Genomic DNA, 20,278 nt, shown 5'->3' with positions numbered 1-20,278 from the left:
AGTAATGATTTTTATTTTTGCTTCGTAACTGATCCTATTGAAATATATTTAATTGTATGAAATTATTGCATCATTTCATTCTTTTTCTAAAGCCTGCATGGTTGAAAATTCTAAAAAGTGGTAATATTCTATGTTATCATTCAAAGAACATTTGATATCGTGTAAATATAGCCCAGTTTTGAATAAAGAAGATTTATAGGTTTAAAATATTTAAAAATCATTCTTTTACACGTTATGGTATATAACTCGTCAAGATTAACGTTTCCATTATTAATCATAAAATACTTTCGATATGTCTATAATTTAATGTAATCCAAGGCATAATATCCATTTAAAGAGGCTCTACAAGTTCAAGACATACAATTATTTTAATGTATTCACTGTTTTATTATAGAAAATAAATTAATGGTATAATATTTTTACTGTAATCGTATCTGTAATAATTTTCGTTTAAATAAATTATGTCATACAATAATGTCATCGAGTTAATAATATGTACATATTACCGTTAACATTGAGGAAACTCATTTACTCGAGATTCTCCCGGACGAGCAACATAGATGGTATTAAATTCGTTATACTGATTCGTCGAACCACCCTCGCAAATTTCCGGAATATTTCTTTTACAGTAGGTGCCCTCGGATTCACTTTCGCGTAGCTCTCGAAATAACAGGGTCCATAGTAGCTATAGTCAAGGATCAACGGGCATGAATGTATGGCGCGCGCGCTTTCGTTCTCATTGCTCGCCAATAGATTCCTCGAGCGCAACGCGCGCTTACGCACAGTCTCATAGACACAGACCCATACGTGCATAAAGTACGCAACTGGCACACGCGCTCCCCCCGGCATATGGCGCGCACGGTCCCCCTTTTCAGTTCCGGGGGAGAAGAAACGAGGGGGCTGCGGCGCGTGCTCAAAATCCCCACTACCTCTTCCTCTTTGCACAACACGCGTTTCCCTCGCGTGCTTCTTGCTCGCTCTTTCGCCTTCTTTCTGTCTCTCGTAAACCCTAATTCCCCTCGCCCTCTGCACAGCGTCTCTCCAGAAACCAGCCCTCGGTCTCACTCTATGGTGCAGCAAAATGCTGAAACCTAACCCATCTATCGGATGTCCGCGTTCATTCTCAACGCAGACGCCATGCGGTGCGTAGCACGGAGGTCTGATCAGAAACGAGAACTGCCATTCGCCGGGAAGAGCTCTGTGAAAAAGTGACCGCTGACGAATGCCGAGAAATCATCGGCTACGGTGTCAACGAAATCCTGATAACCCGAAGGAATTTGGGATTGAGCTCTCGCGTGACTGTTTCTTTCGATCGGTTCGATGGGATCGATTGGTTTTAACGAAGAACCTCATCGCGAGTGAGTTCGAACGTGAGATCATGTTGGTAGAAATTCGCCATTCAGTGTGAGTTCGATATTTTTACAAGTTGAAGGTTGGATCGATCGACGAATTTTGTAAGTGTGAAGAAAACGGAAACGTTTGTAAAATCCTGTCGTAATTGTCGTTCGAGATTGTTAAGTTGGTTTCTTTGATTAGACCGGCATTGGCTACGGCGCGTGCTTACAAAACCCCCCACCACCTGGCCCCTTTCCTACCCCTTTTTCTCCCGCGCGCGCTACCGTACATAAGTACGTCTGTGTTATTTCGTGGCGTAGTAAATTAGTAGACGGGATCTAACCTCTTGTCGAAGAGGTTTCCACGCTCATTTTGTAGTTAAACGCTATGCAGTCCGCGACGCGCTTTTGTTTAAAACGATGCTACTCTGATCGGTAGCGAACGCTCGGTGACAGTTTTATCGCCTGAATGGAGTTATATTTGTGTAACGTATGTGAATTTCGACCACTTTCAAGGAAGCAGAATTGCGACTGTAACGTTCGTCTTGAAAAACATAACCGACCAAAAGAATTGTTAATGTTGAAATTACGCCAAAGAAGAAAATTCGTATGGTGCTCGAAAAGTATTAACGACTTATATCGAAATATTGATCTCAGGATTCTTGACCATTTAAATTACTTAATGGATTTGTGCCTTAAATTTTTAGTAGCAAGTGACCTTAGTCCTACAGATAGAGAAACGAAAATTGGTTACAAGTGCCTTAATAGCCGAAATAGATAAATCGATTCGTAATAAGTGTTGAAACACGAACAATGGTTGTTTGTACCGTTATAAATCATTAAGATCGTTTCAATGCTCTATTTGAAGTTATTAAAGTGCTTTCCTTCTAAATAAGAGCATTTAACTGGTGCTATACAATTCCTTCAGTCATATTGTGATAATACGATTCAAAGATCTCGATTCTAATTGAGACGTCACGCGACGTTTGAATGATATTCTACAATTTCAAAAGTTACTGTTTCGTAGCAAGAGATACGCGAATGAAGAGTTGAACGTTGACAATTGTTTTTGATATTATTAATGTTTTTGAAAAGTAACGAATTCAGATTCCGAAGAATAATTTCCGAGGAGTCGACGACCGTCGTGGAGAAGAATAGACGGTGACCTCATGCTTTACTTAAGCCGTTGTGACCGACAACGAGACAATTGGATCTTGGTTCGGGTCATCAGCTTCATCATTTGGTAGAAAAAAGACCTGTGGCCTATCGAAAACTTCGGCAAAATCGCTCGTTTAGCAGAGATCGTAACAATAACAGCGTTTTATTAAATATCTGTTTATGCTTACCAATTTTTTGACAAGAAAGTATACGCTCTCGTACCTGTTAAGTTATAAGAATCATAAATAATTTCAATCATTTTTTTTTGTATAAAAAGGATATATAATCTGTCGTTACTCATTGATACATAAAACAAAAGAAATGTCTTAGAAATAAATGGTACTGTTATTCTTGTAAAATAAAAAGTGCAAATTAGAAACTTTTAAAACAAAACCGAATGATACATGGGAGTATACCTTTATACTGGAGTGATATTTTTTAGTATTAAGGAAGATATAATTCTAAAAAGAATCATTGTCAGACAACTTTGATAATCTTCAAGATTTTAGTGGTCAAAAGATATTCTGATCCAAATCTAAATATCAAATCGAATAGTCGTCTAACCGTCTGTATCGATAAACATCTTTGTCTTCGAAGGGAGAGCGTGGTTTATTTATAAGTCTATCAATTAGACTCGTCCTCGAAAGGCATTAGAGTCGATAAGCTACTCGTTCTCTTCGCTATTCTCACAATAAACTCGTTCTGCAATCGCCACGAATCGAGCTTGTTATTTTTAAGAAAGAGCATTTTGTATTAAAATTACATTGAACGATTTTGCGTTCATGCACTTGAAAAAGACTGATGATAACAGACTTTATCAACGATCATATCGACCACGTTGTAACGTTGTATGTATTCGCCCAGTGAATGACACTTTTTGGTTTGGCTATTAAAGCAGAAAATTGATCAAAATGACGACTATGGGAGTTACTGTATTTTGCAACAGGGTACAAATAAATGGAAACGATCAAGAGCAACTAATGTTGCTAAGAACGTTGCAAGATAACGAAAGCAACATAATCGGCAATCAACCTCATCTGATAGTCCCCAAAAATCATAATAATACTAACGCAACCGCTTCTGCAACCGTGTTGCCGCCCTACGATCCCTCTAGATTGAAGAAGCACGGAAAAAACGGACAGCCGCCGCCAGTTGCGGTTGCACGAAGAAATGCACGCGAGAGGAATCGGGTTAAACAGGTGAACAATGGATTCGCAACTTTGAGACAACACATTCCGAGTCACATCGCTGCAGGTTATGGTGATAGAGGCAAGAAATTGTCGAAAGTAGAAACTCTGCGAATGGCCGTGGAGTACATTAGGGGACTTCAAAGGTTGCTCGCCGAAGCTGATGGGGTTGAATACGATTCGAATGTTGGTGCTACGCAGTGTATGCCTTCGCCCACCAGCAGCGTTGTTTCATCGAGTCACAACGGTTCTGGGGAGAGACTCGTCTTGGAAGACGATGTCCTTGCTGCCGAAGACGATGATGGCGAACAGCTAGATGAAGACGAAGAAATTGGGAAACAAAAAACTACATCCAAGTAATTCTTTTTTTTTACATTTTATATTGTTATGTTGATCAATATAGCAATCTATTTAAAATGACCCAACTTAAAATTTAAAGTTTAAATTAATCGTTATAAATATTTAATAAAAGTATCGCCAGTAAAACGGATTGAAGTAATAACAATGTTTATATTAATGATTTTCAGATTGTCACCAAATCGAACTGCAGTTACATCGCCTCGTGATTACTACTCATCTTCGATAGGGGATGAAGAGAATCTCGAACCAAGGACTCTATCAAACACGCAGAATTTTTCCCGACTCTCGCCTAATTCGGTAGCATCTCCACCTTCGGAATATTATGGGCAAAATGAAGAGAACCTCGAGCCTCAAATTCTATCGCCATATAGTGGCGCCGGGGATAGCGAAGAGGGTGCAGCCACTGTTTATGCGGCAAGTCCGGAAACCTTTTCTGGAGCTCTGTATTATAAGCAGGAGATCACCGAATCCGGTGAATTCATGGACGTCGTCAGCTGGTGGGAACAAGAGCAGGGTAGGCTAGTACATCAGCAACATAATCAACGCCTCACACACGTGTAATAGGAAGGTTCGTACTTTACGTTTTTTTATAAAATTTTTCCCATTTACTTTACCTCCCATTTCTAATAGAGAGTTTATGAATTTCATAACTGATTATAATTATTAGATTGCGGATACTTATGTAAATTCGTATTTTTATGGAAGTAATTGAAGAAATGGAATCTCAGCAGAGATTTATTTTGTTTCGTAAATATTATAAATACTATATTTTGTATACTTTATATATTTTTTCAGTTTTGCAAATTGTTCTACCTTTCAATTTCCCATACATAAAAGTCCGTAGTCTACTGATTACACGATTACGTATTTACTAAATTAAAGAAATCCAAAGTACATATTTTGCATTCCTTATTTACAATGTGGAATGATTACAAATTATCTGTCTTTAAGTGTATATGATTATATGTTCAACAGAACATATGTACTAATAAGTGTTTGATACCTATACTATTTTAAACAAAAGATACGAAACAAACAAGCATAAACCAAGATTTAATTTTATATAAATCATTCTATAGGTAAGCAATAATATTTGGTTAAAAGAGTTACGATTAAATATAACGAGGCACCACAAAATTATATTTGAAACATGTTTCTTCTTGAATCTTACGTCAAAAATTATTCACGAGTTTAATAGACATCTTATTAGGATATAAATAATTATCATCTTTAATATCTATATTGAGGTATAACATATGTACTTCAAAAATATCATTTCATCGTGAGAAGCATTGATGAACAGCGAGCGGGAAATAAAGCTGCATCATTATCAAAATTCAGGAAAGTTACACGTGCGTTATGGTCGTGCAGCGACGAACCGGATGAGCGACAATAGAGGGCCGCGTAATATTGTTTTACGTTCGTAAAACTCGCATGGTCCGAGTAGAAGAGTGCTCATTGAAGTACTTTAAGTGGCTTGAACCGACAGGGCTGTTGATCGGCGCCGCGCACGTGACAATTACTCCGAGGAAGCGTCGCCAAGTGGAAACTCGTGTACGGCGTTTCCTTTCGAACACGTGCTCGAGCGTCGACGCTCCCAAAAATAAACTTTACACGTTATAACCACTTTGCGAAGTATGTGACGAAGTGACATTTGAGTACACCCTATATACGCTTCAATTTCGAAACAATAAGAAAAGAATGTTGAGTACAAATTTATTTGCAAACGACGAGATGATATTCTGTTTTAAAGTTTATTGTATTTATATAGTGGGCTCTTTAAATGACATATATTGAACTTAATCATGCATATTATGAAAAAATGGAATATAGTAGATAAAGAATCAGCAAAATTATTGATTTGAATCAAAATCTCATAGCTTGGATTAAGATTAAATAAAACTACATAATTATTTCCTTAAGAAAAAGGTAGTAAAAGAATATACATTTAAATGAATCGATATTTTATAAAATGTTGATACATTGAGCACTCTTATATCCTTTAGTTAGTGTATAATAATCACGACTAATTTTCTATTATATATATATAATTTTTCTTCGTGAAATTACAATTTCCTTTGAAGCAGCATTTACAAAAAATTAGTACTTGAAGAGTGAAAGATTTTTAATATATATATTACAATGCATACACTTTATATAAAATATTAGATTATAACACTCCAAAAATTACTTTCTTCAGTTGAAGTAAATACAAAATAATCTGAATAAACATTACAAGCTGATTTTTCAGGACCACTGCAGGTATCCATCTTATTTCTTTCGAATTATATTTCCGAGGGAATTTTTTAATTTATTTTAAACGGAAAAAATTAATTTCTCTTTGTTAATATTATTATAGAATCGGATAACATTTAGATGAAGCTTATTCTTTTATTCTGTGTAGTTCAATAGTTATGGCGAAAACTCTGAAGTACGTTTGAAAACGTATAAGTATTTTAATATTGTTTTTACAAAAAGAATCTTTTAATATCGTCATAATTCTATACAAAATAAAAAAGTATTTCCCCATTAAAGTGCATGGGAAATATATGCGTAGCTGATTTTTAAAATACACCTTGAAATTGGATATAAATTAGAAATAAATATTTCTAATCTCATTCAATGAAAAATTTAAATGATTTACAAAATATTCAAAGTTAAAGTGTTTCATTTGTCAGGTTCTTTATTTGATTAAATATATACGTATCTCTTATAAGTTGTTTACAAATTGGAATTTTTTAATACGTATGGTTATTATATATTGCGCTACTTATAGAAAATTATGAATTTCATACATTGCATATCAATCGGGAATAATTCCACAATGAAAATCTACATTATCTTGCGATAAAAACGACCTACTTTGTCACTTAATTTTATACTATGTACTATATATATTACTTCGTTCATTTACTTTTTCTTCAGTTTATGTAAAATGCATATTTAGGTTATTGCTAGAACAAGATAAATCAAGAAATACTTTTGTGTTTACATTATTCTATTTTTCTTCGTATTTATCAACAATTTGACCTGTTTGCTTATAATGTGACGTATCGTATATCTTTAAGAACTTATTAATTTATTAATCGATGAGTGTATTTGCTTTCGATAATAACGGTGTTAAATTTTAATGCATTATGTCTCTTTTCTGAAACTATCAGAAAAAATATGTTCCTATTATTAGTACTCTATTATTAATAATTGGTTAAGAAAATATTTTTCCTACAGCACAAAGTAATTTAATCCTAAAAGGATTAAAGCATGCCAAAGTTTTCCTACTCTATAGTGTACAATATTTTGTAATTTTTTGTTCATGATAGTTATACACCTTCCACTTTTCTTATATTTTTGCTACGTTAACACACGTACTTTATTCTTTGTTATTTTGTGTTTTTAGGGGAACGGAAGAAAATTGCATGCTTTAATGATTTTAGTTGGTTCAACAAAGTGAAGTAAATAACATTCATTTGTATTATATTTCGTTTCTTCGTTTCGTTCATTTCATAAATGCACAGTACTACATAGTAACTTATATCTCGTGATAAGATTACGCTAAAGTGTACTTACGCCAATACCATGAAGGCAGCTCTTTTGCTGTATAGACGTGTCAGGTATACCAACAAACGCGCGTTAAGGAAATTTCAAGTTCATATCAGCTTATTCGACTAGCCGGCTCGTACGTTTCGAAACCCTGCTGCCACTGTGGCATGTAACATCAAAAGTGCGCTCCCATAAACGGAAGTAGTTTACCATTTTGCCATATGTTAGCTATCCTCCTCGAAAATATCTCTCGACCAGACCTTTCTCAATCTTCGTGGTTTCCAATTGCTCGACATTGATCCGTTTCTCTTCGCGCCGCTCACGCATATGCTCGCCTCCCTAAGTTAAATCGTATTTCATGTTTTTAGGTTGTTTCAAAGATATAAGACTTCTGTCGTGTAATGAATTTGTTAATAGAAATTTCATGTTACGCGATGGAATAGAATTTTACAGTTAACGCATACAGTTAATTTTACAGTTAATTTGCATTAATGCAAATATTTAACTAAGAAAAGTATTATTTTTTATCACGTGTTGCTAGTTTTTGTAGGTATTGATTAGTTGTATTAAATAAGTTGTTCTTTGTCATCATTCTATAACACAATTTGTTACGGAATTACATTTAATATTATTACTGTATAATATTCCGTACAAAAATTCCGATTTTTCAAATAATTACTAATAACGAATATTAGTTCTAATTTCAAATACGCAAAGATTGATTACAAAATTTAAGTTACATGAGTTATTTATTTTTCCTTAGCAATTAGATGAATGATTACCGATATTAGTGTTAATAAATTACATTTAAATAAAATAATTATTATTAGCTAAGATAAGATATTAAAACGTTGACTGTTTTATTAAAATGTGTTGCTTAGTATAACGTAAAATCCTAGAACAAACGATAGAAATATTTTTGTATAAACAGATGTTTCCAGGCAATCTAACTTTCTAACACGAAAATTAAATTTTATAATAAGATAAAAGTTAAAAAGGAATCGGTGCATTTATATAACATATTAAAAAGGGGGTTAATTATCATGAAAATAAATTAAAAACTTTTTTCAATTTTTTCGCTTCTCGGTATTATTGAAATAACCGTCGATGGAGATGCAATGCAGAAATCGAGTTATAGAGAAAAGAAATCAGCTTGCTGTGCAGTCGTTGAGTTATAAATAGAAATCACGATTTCCTTAAAAACATTCGTAACCCACGTGCCATATACTAAGTCTGATATAATGTTTGATACATATGCACATATCGGTACTCAAGGCGACCATAAGGCGACAGAAGCTCTTCGTATTTTTAACATATGGGTGGCAAGAGGATAGTCGTTAAGTAAGGAATACGGGAGATAATTTGGAAACTAAAATTCGAGTTTAAAAACCGGAACAAGTATTTATTTGTTTCTTCGATTCTCTTTGTTTGGATAAAAATACTATATTTCTAAATTTGCTTTTAAATTTTGCACAGTTAATATGTATAAAATAATTCTATATATAGCTAATTGAAATAATCTTAGAATATTATAATAATTTTATTAATCGACTGGTGGAAAATTATATAATAATTATGATATAAGTAAATTTCTTTTTATTTCAACTCTTGAGTTTCATAGACAACTATGTTAGTTTTTATATATTATTATAGTTGGTTTTTACTTTCTCTCGATAGGAACATGCTTTAGTAACTTCAAAAAACATATAAGGCTTTTTATACGTAAAATATCATTTTATTACAAAATAGTAGTAGAAACTGATATGATTCTTAGTTCACCAATCGTAAATGGGATATTTAAACATAAGATTTATAGTGTAGACGGGATTTTATAGTATAAATATTGTAGACGTTAAATGTATTGTGACTATTGTAGATATTTTGGAGGATGTAAAACAAAGAAATATTGTTCTTATAATTAACAATTCCTCAAAATAAGTGAAATAGCCCTTCTTATTAAATAAAAAGTATTAAATTAGGTCAACAGTAACTAGTTACACAAAAATATACATACACGTGTGTACACATATGTATCTGCATTTACTTGCAGTTATCGTTATATAATTATTGTACGTATAAGGATTGTTGTAATAATTAAAATTTGTAATTGAATAGTAGAAATATAATAACTTTTTGAAACGAAATTTAATATGTGTCTATGTTAGCAGTTAACGAGTATGAATAACGTTGTAAGATATTTATAAAAAAATATAACATTCATGTTTGATAATATCATTATTGCTTATAACATTGATCTGTTATTTTTAACTTACTTAAAAAGTGCCTATTTGAAACTGCTCAGATCATATCTAAATACATTTTTTGAAGATTATTTTTCTTAATGACGTAAAATAATGGAATCTATTTTGGAAATGTAAATGGAGAAATCTTTCATATAATATACTAATTTCAAAACGTATCATATATTTACTGATCACAGAAGAACATGTAAAAGGGTTCTCTTAATTCTTTGTATTGTGACATTAGTATCTACTATGAGAAAATACATTAAATGTTTATAAATATGAATTCTCTTATACTTAACTTAAACACTGAAACCCTCGAGTTGCAGTGCCATATGGGTAATAGCACTGCGATTAAGAAGCTTTAGCGAAACGACTACCATATGTCAAGTAATATATTTGTGCATACCCGCCTTCTTTCCAATTCCTCATTTTGAGATTGCTAGTATTGAATCAATTTCTAAAACGTATCATTATTGAACGAACATATCGATTCTTTAAGCATTGTAATCTTACTACGTGCAAGATACAATGTCGAAATTTTTTGATAATTATTAGCGACTTTAGCGAAATGACCGATATTAACTTTCACGTTATACGCAATTTAATTTCCACTCGTCCTGCTGGCCAAAGCTTTTTCCACGAGGTTCACCTTTAAAAGAAATCATTAACGTGTTTGCGTTCTTACGGTCCTTATAAAGTCTCTTTTTCGTTCCTTACATCGTTCAATTACCTTGGCCTTAAAACGAATTCCCCGCGTCAATCATACAAATTAAAATGATCCGCTTCTGGCAATAAGCAGTCCACCAGTTTCGATTTTTCTTTTTTCTTTCCGGTTTTTACGATACTCGACGCGGAGGCCTGGTTCACGAGAAATTTCTGAATACCGGAGGCGTAGTTCTCGATGAAAGTAGCAATAAAATGTGTATCCTAGGGAGTAAGAAGTTTCACGCGAGAGTCGGACCGAAAGAACGAGTGGACAACCAAGCAAGTAATTCTCGACAATTATAAAGTGAGGTCATCTACGAAATTTACGAGATGCGTCGCCGCGGCAAATTAATTTAATAAATTCCTTCCTTGGCTCCCGGTCACGTTGATATCGTCCCGTTGCGCGCGAGCCCATCGGCCTTCTTTCGGCTTCTCCACTTTACTCTGCTCCGCACTACTCTCTTTTGACCTCTCCTTTCTTCTCTTTTATTCTTCTCTTTTGTTTTGTTTCGTTCTCCTCTGTCTGCACTGTTGTGCTCGTAACGAGCACGCCGAAACTTTAACCTTGTTATAATCGCGACTATTTTTCTCCGGCGACCGTACGAAAAGCCGGAAGCTGTTCGATGAAATTTCTTCTTTAACTAATGATTATGCATCCTCATACGCCGACCGAAATTTCTTATGGCAGGTAAAAGTACGCCGACATCGGTAGCGTTTTAATCCCACTGTTAATCGAGCGAATTTTTCTTCGGGGCGCGTGACATACAACGTGCGATTACGTTTAGTCGTAAGTGATAGGTACAAATGTTATTCTTGCGAACGTAAAGGATGTTATTGCTGGAAAGTGTAGTGGAATAGCGACAGTCTGTTAATCTTTGTCCATCGTGATCACAAGAAAAATATGTTCGATAAAATTTCACGATTGGACAATAATCAAGCTAATTTATAATTTGGAGTTTTATGTTGCTGAATACATCGTCGTTGTAAAAATATATTAATTTATATTTATAATTGGGAGAATATATGACTTATATGCAGAATTAATATATTTACGTAATAGGATTTTTTAAAAAATAAATAGTTAGGAAGAATTACCTATAAGATATTAATTATACAAGAAGTTACAGGAAGGGCAAGCAGATGATTTCTTTGAATTATTTAGTATTTGCTGAAGCTAACTTATTAGTATACGTATCCAGTATTTCCATTTAAAAAACAAACGTAGTAAGACGTGCAACTGCGTCATAAAATAAAATAGTAGCAACATTTATGCAAGCCTGCTGTTGTTCTTCTCCTTCGACTTGGTGCGCCAAGAACAAAAGAATTTAAAGGTTTGCCATGCTGGTAACCCGCATGTTGCCTATCTTATCAATAAACATTACCAGCATGACAATGTGACGGCGTTCGTATCGGCGACGGTTTGCAGACGATTATGCTGTTTAGAAATTAAACCTTTTCCGCGAACGAGATCCGTGTTTTTAAAAATTGGAATTGTTTTATTTATCTTTTAGAAACATTTTAATATATGTGCCTAGTATATATAGCATATGCCATTAATTACAAGTCACATTGTAACATCAAAATAATTTTTATTACTGATTTTTGCGACCGTGATATATTCATATATAATAAAACACTGATATTACTAATTTGTCATGTATATTATGTATTTATAATGTATCAAAACAATGAAAAAATAACTTTAAAAATTATTTTTTTATCTTGTTACCGAATGTCTGCAATAGACATACATTATATATAATTAATTCCCAGATTAATTATTGTAACTAGACTGTTTACCTTATTAAATGTGAAAATATTAATTACGTGCCCTGTTCACTGTGTACTGTAATTGTCTACAGTAGTTTAGAGTAAAGTAAATATAGAAAAAGGCAAAAGAGTTACAATTAAAACATACATTTGGGATATAGAGGTACATAATAAGATAATAGAATAATAGATTATTTTTCGTTTTATTATATCCATTTTTTACATATTAAACGATTTTTATTTAGAATTAGTGATGCGAATATTCGAAGTTTAAAAATTTGAACAGATCATACTGTCTACTTAGTACATACATACACTTATCTGCATATTAACTACATATTAAGAAATATATTATTAAAATTATGTATTTAAGAACTAGAGAGAACTTAAACAAATATAGAACAAACTAATGCGATTATTGTGCATATTATTGTGAATAGTTGCAGTAGGAAAAAAGGTATTACTCTAACAAAGAAAATATATTATTTATTATACTATATTGAATTTCATAATACTGTCAAATTCCTGATTATGAATATCCCAATAAAATTGAAGAAATTTGATAGGAAAAAATTAAGTCAGTAAAATAGGTACATAACTTTGATAATACAAATAATAATAGTATATAATGAAATTTATGCACCGAGTATTAAAAAATTACTTATCATGGCTTTGTCAGGTGATTCTACACCTTCGGATCGGCACGGTGAAGATTTATTTAAAAAAGTAACCGAAAAATTAACTCTGATATCGAATTTTAAAGTTAAATTATTTTTCATATCATTATGTAGAATTTGTTGTCAGATACAAAAGTCGCGAAGGGACCATGGATCCCTCAACTCAATCGTTCTCTTGGAAAGAAAATGTTAAATTTTCGTTAATTATATATACGAGATAGAACTACTTTTCTTTATAACATATTTGCTTAAAAATAATATATTTGCCTTACAGTCAGATGCAGGCTAACAGTATCTATTGTCACACGTGGATACTCGGATACATCATTCGATATTCCATGTTTTCCTTTTTGTTCTGTCGTATCTGTGTAATGTTCGTGTCTACATAGCAACTTGTACATGGTCACTACTGTCGTTTAAGCAACCTCGGACACGCATTTCCATATTCCGCATAAGTCTCCCCAAGGTATTATGTGAAATGGTTTTACATGATGGAAGGTATATTTAATCCGATGTTCGAATTGTTCAACGGATGTAATCCATCCAGTCGAACTGAAATCCATTGAATGGTCCAATCGATGAAAATCACAACGATCTGAATTTTTTCTGAACCGCAGTGGTCTTCCATTATTGTTTGCCGATTGTCGATATATTTCACGTACCGAAGAATAAGTTCTACTAGCTTCATCAATAGCACGCTATGTAAATTCTACCTGACTGCGAGATTTAACGTATTATAACTAAACTCAGTTCTATGTGCTCTGTGTCCCTTATGATATGTCTTATACGATGTAATAAAAAAATTTGAAATTTAAAATCAAGATCAATTTCGCCGTTGTTTCTTTAGCTCTCTACTACGCCTACGTTTTCCACTAATACGATAAAATATGATGTGCGATAAAATGAAAATGTTCCAGACGCTTTTCGGTCAAAGAACCACTTTCTGTGGTTCTTTAACATTTCAAAGTGTTCCTCTTAAAAGCAATTTCAAGTCGCGCCCTGCTACTGATAAGCAAATGTCCTTGCAGTATCTTTCTCGTTTTTTTTTTTTTTTTTTTTTTGCTTTTATCTGGAAGTGATACCCTTCAAGGATCGTGACTTTATATATAATTAATGTAATTGTATTTGTTAGTAGTGATATAGCATGTGAAATTTTCCAATAAAAGTGTTATTGATGCTTTTATTCTAACTTCACTGCATTTATGCCATTTACATGAATAATATAGCGGTATGTTCTCTAAATATAAAAGTAAATATTAAAGTAAATATTCTTTCTTTACTATGAGTTTCCGTAAAATGTAACACGTTAGGAAATTATTAAGACTCATAAAAGATAAAAAATATTATAATACATATTATAGACTGTACATCTTGTCTAATATCGCATAGTTTTTGTAAAAGATCATATAGAATGATTTATTAAATAAAAAACATACTGCATTCTCTAAAAAGCACTTTCATTAGTTAATCATGTTTCAATTAATATTTGACAATTTTTATAGAGATTCAAGTAGATTATGAATGATTATGAATGAAGCAAGTGAAATGAAACAATTGCTAATTGATACTATTTAAATATTGATTTGTAAAATTTACTTAATTCTTTCCAAGAATCATACAATACAAATTTTGGTGAGGAAAGGTATAAGTTCCTTTTGTCACCAAGTGATGGGTACTTCCGTGAATTCTCTCCCAAGTGCGTATACTTTTCCCACGATCTCTGGAGTTACAGCAGGGTGTCTCTAAGATTCGTCTGTTCGTTTCCGTACTTAATTCTCGTTGATCCAGGTAAATAAGGATCTTCACGATCGAGCTGAAAGAAATACAATGGCCAGGTGGGATAGTATCCCGAGGTTACATAGGAGCCTTCTTCCTCTTCCTGTAGAAACTTTTAAACCATTTGGGGAAAATATACAAACTGATTTCTGAAATAAATCACTCAGAAAGAATTTGAGGGGTTCCTTTAAAATAACGGTTTTTCACGAGAAAAGATTATTTTGATAATATGGCTATAGCTAATCAATGTCGTATCCACGATGGCATATAATAAGTAATTATGTCGTTCATTGTAAATGATAATGAAGGAAAACGTTTTCATGTAGACCTGTGTACCGGAAGCAAATTAAATTACAAGTCAAATATATATCATATTAAAAATCACATTAATTTCATGACTATAACATAGTAAGTAGCATAATAAAATATAGTAAATAATAGAGTTTCAATCTAATTTAATTGTTTGTTTTTTTAGAAAATATCATTTCTTATCCCTTCTATGCTATGTTAAACATTAAAAAATACTAAGAGTTCCTTGTTATACTTGAATAAAAAGATTATACATCTCCTAGATTATTTTATGTATAATATATTTTCTACTGCTATAAATAAATACTTTTTCCTTATTTTTTAATCTTTTTGTAATATTTTTCAGTATATAATTTATTTTTATTCAATTTAACATTATGAAAAGTACTTAATTAAAGTAATTAATTTTGTTGGATTTGGAGCTGATAAAAATTTGCTATATTCCATTATTGCTGTTTCATCATAGTATCATCATGATTTGTATTAATAATTTTTTTATTTCTTGTATGTTACAGGTCTCATAGAAAATATTAGACACACAACTCGTTTGAGTGATCTCACGAAGAGTTGCTTCGGAACCAAATTCCAATCGATTTTAACGTGGCAGTAAGAATACCGACAAAACCTGTACTTACCGCACGAAGTACTTCCGCAAAGACACCACTGCCTATGATGTCTTTCCGCCTCGGATTTATCTTTTTTATTTGATAATACATATAGAATATGCGTAACCTAATTCAATAGCAAAACGTTTCTCGCTCGAGTGCCTTGATACAACTGTTTCAATTATGAACAAAGTGATTTCTACATTAATTAGAGTAATTCCTTAAAATCGTAATATGTGTGTTTGAATTACGAGAAAAGATTGACAAATTTATTAAATTTTTATAAATTTAAGTATAAGTAAATAAGTTTTTTAACGACCATAGTAAATATTTAAATTAAAAAAAAAATGCAATATATCTAAGTACATACCTAAAGACTGTGCAGAGGTAAGAAATTGACTAACGGAAGAAATTTTTGTTACTACCATATTTCTAAACTGCGGATGTTTATGCAAATTTGGGAGAATAGAATGTTTCGCCTTTTGAATGTTATATGAAATATCATTCTCTTGGTATTTTGCATTCTTAGATTTCCCGTCAATATATAAACATCTCGATTCCACATACTTCAAATCAAATAATGTATGACATCGCGTGACGAAGAGGACAAGCAGGACTTTTTGAAATCGAATAAGATACAAATTTCAGAGTAGTGTGTAGATCCAAAGTAATTACCGTTAGTACAAGGTAAAGAACAAATCAACAAGGTGGAACATAATTATCCCTATCTATCTCTATGCTGTTGAAAATAAAATAATGAGATATTCGAATGTACTTTATTTTGCCTTTATGTGCCATTTCACTAACCATCTTCTCACTTCTGCATAGTACTTGCATTTATACATTTTGTTGCCTTTCAACGTGTTCAGATATAAAGATACAGCTGACGAAAATTTATATCTTATTTATAAAACAACTGTATGTATATTAAATTTCAAATGTCTAAAACATTGCATAAGTATATGTTTTATGATTTGCATAAGACATAATAGTTATATACATATGATATTTTAACAAATTTTTAATTATGCTTTTCTCGTCACTCAATACCAACAAATATACGATATCATTTAAGATCTCGCAAGCAAAAAATTTACGTATTTGTAAACTATAAGCAGGAAATAACAAAGAAATTTCTGTTTCTTCTTTCTTTTCTTGCCATTTAATAAGATTTTAAGATATCTACGAACAAGAAATTTTGTAGATATCGTAAAATATAAATGGTAATGAATTAGTTTTAACAAACACTGTTGTCCATGTTATTTATACAGGCTAATTATGAAATCGTGGTACAATGGAAATGAAGATGACTTCTCACGTAAAAGGATGTCATAAATATAAATTAAAATTTTTTCATATAAAGTTTCATTTTCGAGAAAATCAAATTTGAATTTCGTTAAATACGGTTCCACTTTACTACTAGATGCAATCTACCTCAATTTACTCAATCGGACTAGTCGTCACCAATCATGTTTGCGTTAACAAACAATATCAGACATTCAAAAATTAATAAACAACAATATCTTTTTTACTTCATTTACATTTTCCATCCTGATAGTCAATTTTGGCTATAAATAAAAATCGAACAATTTAAAAACGATGATGTTTTAAAATATTAAAGTAAATAAATTATTAATTCTCGCTGTTCATTATTCTCTACAGTCCTATTAACTTCTGACTGATTTGATATTATTGTGTAAACGGAATATAGTGATAACAAGCAAAATTGAGCGAACGAAACAAGATGGAGCAGGCGTAGGTACTTAGCGAACGTTTGAATTCGGAAAATGAAAAGTGTGAAATTTTAGTTTTCTTTCAAATTAATTCTGCGTGGGAAGCCAACTTCTGGTTATGATTATACTACGATTTTACGAACATTCTGTATATGCGAAACATATTCTTGTTAAATAAACATATTTTTAGAGAAGTACTGAAACTTCAACAACAGGATATTATAGTAAATTCGAAATATGATTCACAAACGAGAGGCGGTACTTTTATTACTCACAAAATAAAAATTCTATTCTATAAATAAAAATTTATTAAAGCTGATTTATTACCACCAAACTTTGACGCAATGTTAGGCAAAGCAATAAATTCCGAAAAGGTGATGTAGTTTCACGTCCAGGATGTTATGTTTGACCTCGTTCTAGTATTATGCGAATTATCATTAGACTAAAGACAATATAAGAATGAAAAGCGGAACAGTGAAATGTAAATACGGAAGTGCCTTAAATGAAATTGAGGGGAATTGTATTAAACTATTTTTTCTACTTCATACTTTTTAACGAGTATTTAAGAAACGTTTTACTATTTATATTTACAACGTTGTCCACTCATTAGGAATTAATTATAATACATAAGGCAATACGCTTCGAAAAAGAAAAAAAAAATAATTTCGCGTGCCAAAAATGGAAAATGTTACTCCTACGATATTATTTAATTATTATTAAGTCTTGGTCAGTATCTGTTATGTTAAGAAACAGAAAAATTTAAGCGAATTATTATATAAATTATACTGGTTCTTGATCGTTCGGTATTAGGAGTACATAATAAGAAACGCATCTATTAAATCAAAATTGCATATTTTTATAAAACTTCGAGTTTACGATCGGATCCATTGTAATTGGTTTATTCTTATTCAAGAATGTTACGTGAGTTACAAAATCATTGGAATAATTACAGTAAAAGTATTGAATATATGAAAAATTAATCTGAAATTTTTATAGTTTCATATATTCAGATAATAAAGATTACATTTAAATGAAATTTGGAAATATTATATCTATTATATAAATATAAATATCAGTATACAATATCTATATAACATTTACCATAGAAATTTATTCAATTGATAAATTGTTAATATATTATTCATTATTATTAGTTGAAATTTCGTTGATATAAAATTCGCATTTGATACCGAATATGTTACTTTGTCATGATTATCGTTGCTAGATACATAAAATCATGTATCAAAGCTCATGAAAGTACTTTTCTAGAAACTTTTTATACAAAACATTTTGAAATTTCATCAAAATTTTACTATTATAGTCACGGTAGTCGTATTTTATTAGAGTGCTGACTAAATTTCAAAAAGTACATAATATATTCATAAAAAAATTCTATGGTAAGTGTTCGAATATTTCCGTGAGCCGCTGTAAAATAGTAAAAAATTTACCAGTGAAATTTTAGGATCCTACGAGGTCCATTAACATATTTTATTATAGAACAATGAGATAATTCAATCTTTTATTAAAGGCTAGAAGCGTATTATATTCGAACATATATTCGAATGTCTTTGTAATTCACTATGTATCATAAACTTTTTTTGTATACTATATGTATGTATTTCATTGACACATTTTTCACTATTATGAAAAATATCGATTTGTTGTAAATTCTGCATTAGCCTAAAGTACTTGTTTACTTCTATTAATTTAATTAAATGCGAACTTAAGTTAATAACGATGTAGCAATTTCTCCCAACTTAATTATAAAACGCACAGTACGTACGTCCAATTATATAGAAGGGAGGAACTTTGCACATAAGTCTTAAATTATTTTGCGTTCGTGCGACAGGATAAAAGATCTTTGTAAATACAAGTGCCTTAAATATAACTACAGTGGTAGGAATTTTACTTGTAAGCTGTTTTCGATATGATGAAAAGCTGGGATTTCGGTCGAGTTAGTTCCACGCATAAATTCATATAAAAATGTAAAGATATTATAATAGAATAATTCTTATACAATAAGATTTGACAATACAAAAAGATTTTTGTTCTCAATTCTAATCAACGACTGTCTTGCGTGTAATTTTTCCTTATTATTATGAGCGAAATATTCTGTACTGAGTGGCGTATTTTCACTTCATTGCGTGTATTAGAAAAATTATAATGTAAAGTATATGTATCCTTCTAATGTTGGACCTGTAGGGCAGTGGAGCAAGAAAAGAATTTTTAAAACAGAAAAATTCCGTATTTTCCACACAATATATACTGAAACTTGCACTTTTTCTATTTTACTGCCGCTGTCACTCAGTCCAATCTATGTAAATATTTCCAGAACACATTTGATCAAATTCACAATCTTAGGTGATTGATCATCTGATCATACATGTTTCTTTCGTAGTTTAATTTCAAGTAATCGGTATCTTCCTCGCATTTTTATCATTCGAAACTCAGCCACTCACTATAAACATTTATATTAAATTCCCAGTCCCGTACCGTAAGGATTTTTTAATTTGTATCTCCTGTAACAGTTTTTATGAAATATTTAAAATACATTTTATTATTTATACAATTCGATTGTTATTTATTTATTATACCTTCATAAATGATCGTGGAAGACTCGTTAAAGTACGTGCGATTATAATAATGTTGTTTGTTTAATTAATCTTCAACGTAATGAAGGAATATTATTTACACTCTCTTTCCTTGAATTTATAAATCTGGTTTTATAGTAAATAGAGTCTTGTACAATTTCATTATTAAACAATAATTTCCAATTGTATTATTACCTGTTAGGCAGATAAGAACTATGATTCTAAAATTTTGAGAATGATTAGCGATATTGATTGCTGTTTAATATCTATACATATGCATCAGTATC

At 31.5% G+C, this 20,278-nt stretch overlaps 1 protein-coding gene across 3 annotated transcripts in view; it reads left to right on the top strand.

Moving 5' to 3' along the window:
* Positions 1-1,009: 1,009 nt before the first annotated feature.
* The window catches only part of LOC132904923 (uncharacterized), a 292,582-nt gene continuing 273,313 nt past the window's right edge, over positions 1,010-20,278 (top strand). Inside the window, exons 1-3 of one of the 3 annotated variants that reach the window (XR_009657696.1) lie at positions 1,015-4,035; positions 4,207-4,607; positions 15,578-16,658. Coding sequence is in view for 2 of the 3 variants with exons in the window: in XM_060955767.1 (XP_060811750.1) it covers positions 3,404-4,035; positions 4,207-4,600 (1,026 nt within the window). In the remaining variant the exon portion in view is untranslated. Of the gene's footprint in view, positions 4,036-4,206; positions 4,608-15,577; positions 19,970-20,278 lie in introns of those variants that run through there. The other 2 variants (XM_060955766.1, XM_060955767.1) reach the window with 2 other exon arrangements.

Source organism: Bombus pascuorum, chromosome 3 (genome assembly GCF_905332965.1).
Source record: "Bombus pascuorum chromosome 3, iyBomPasc1.1, whole genome shotgun sequence".
Lineage (NCBI taxonomy): Eukaryota > Metazoa > Arthropoda > Insecta > Hymenoptera > Apidae > Bombus > Bombus pascuorum.
This window is presented reverse-complemented; position numbering and strand designations above follow the sequence as displayed.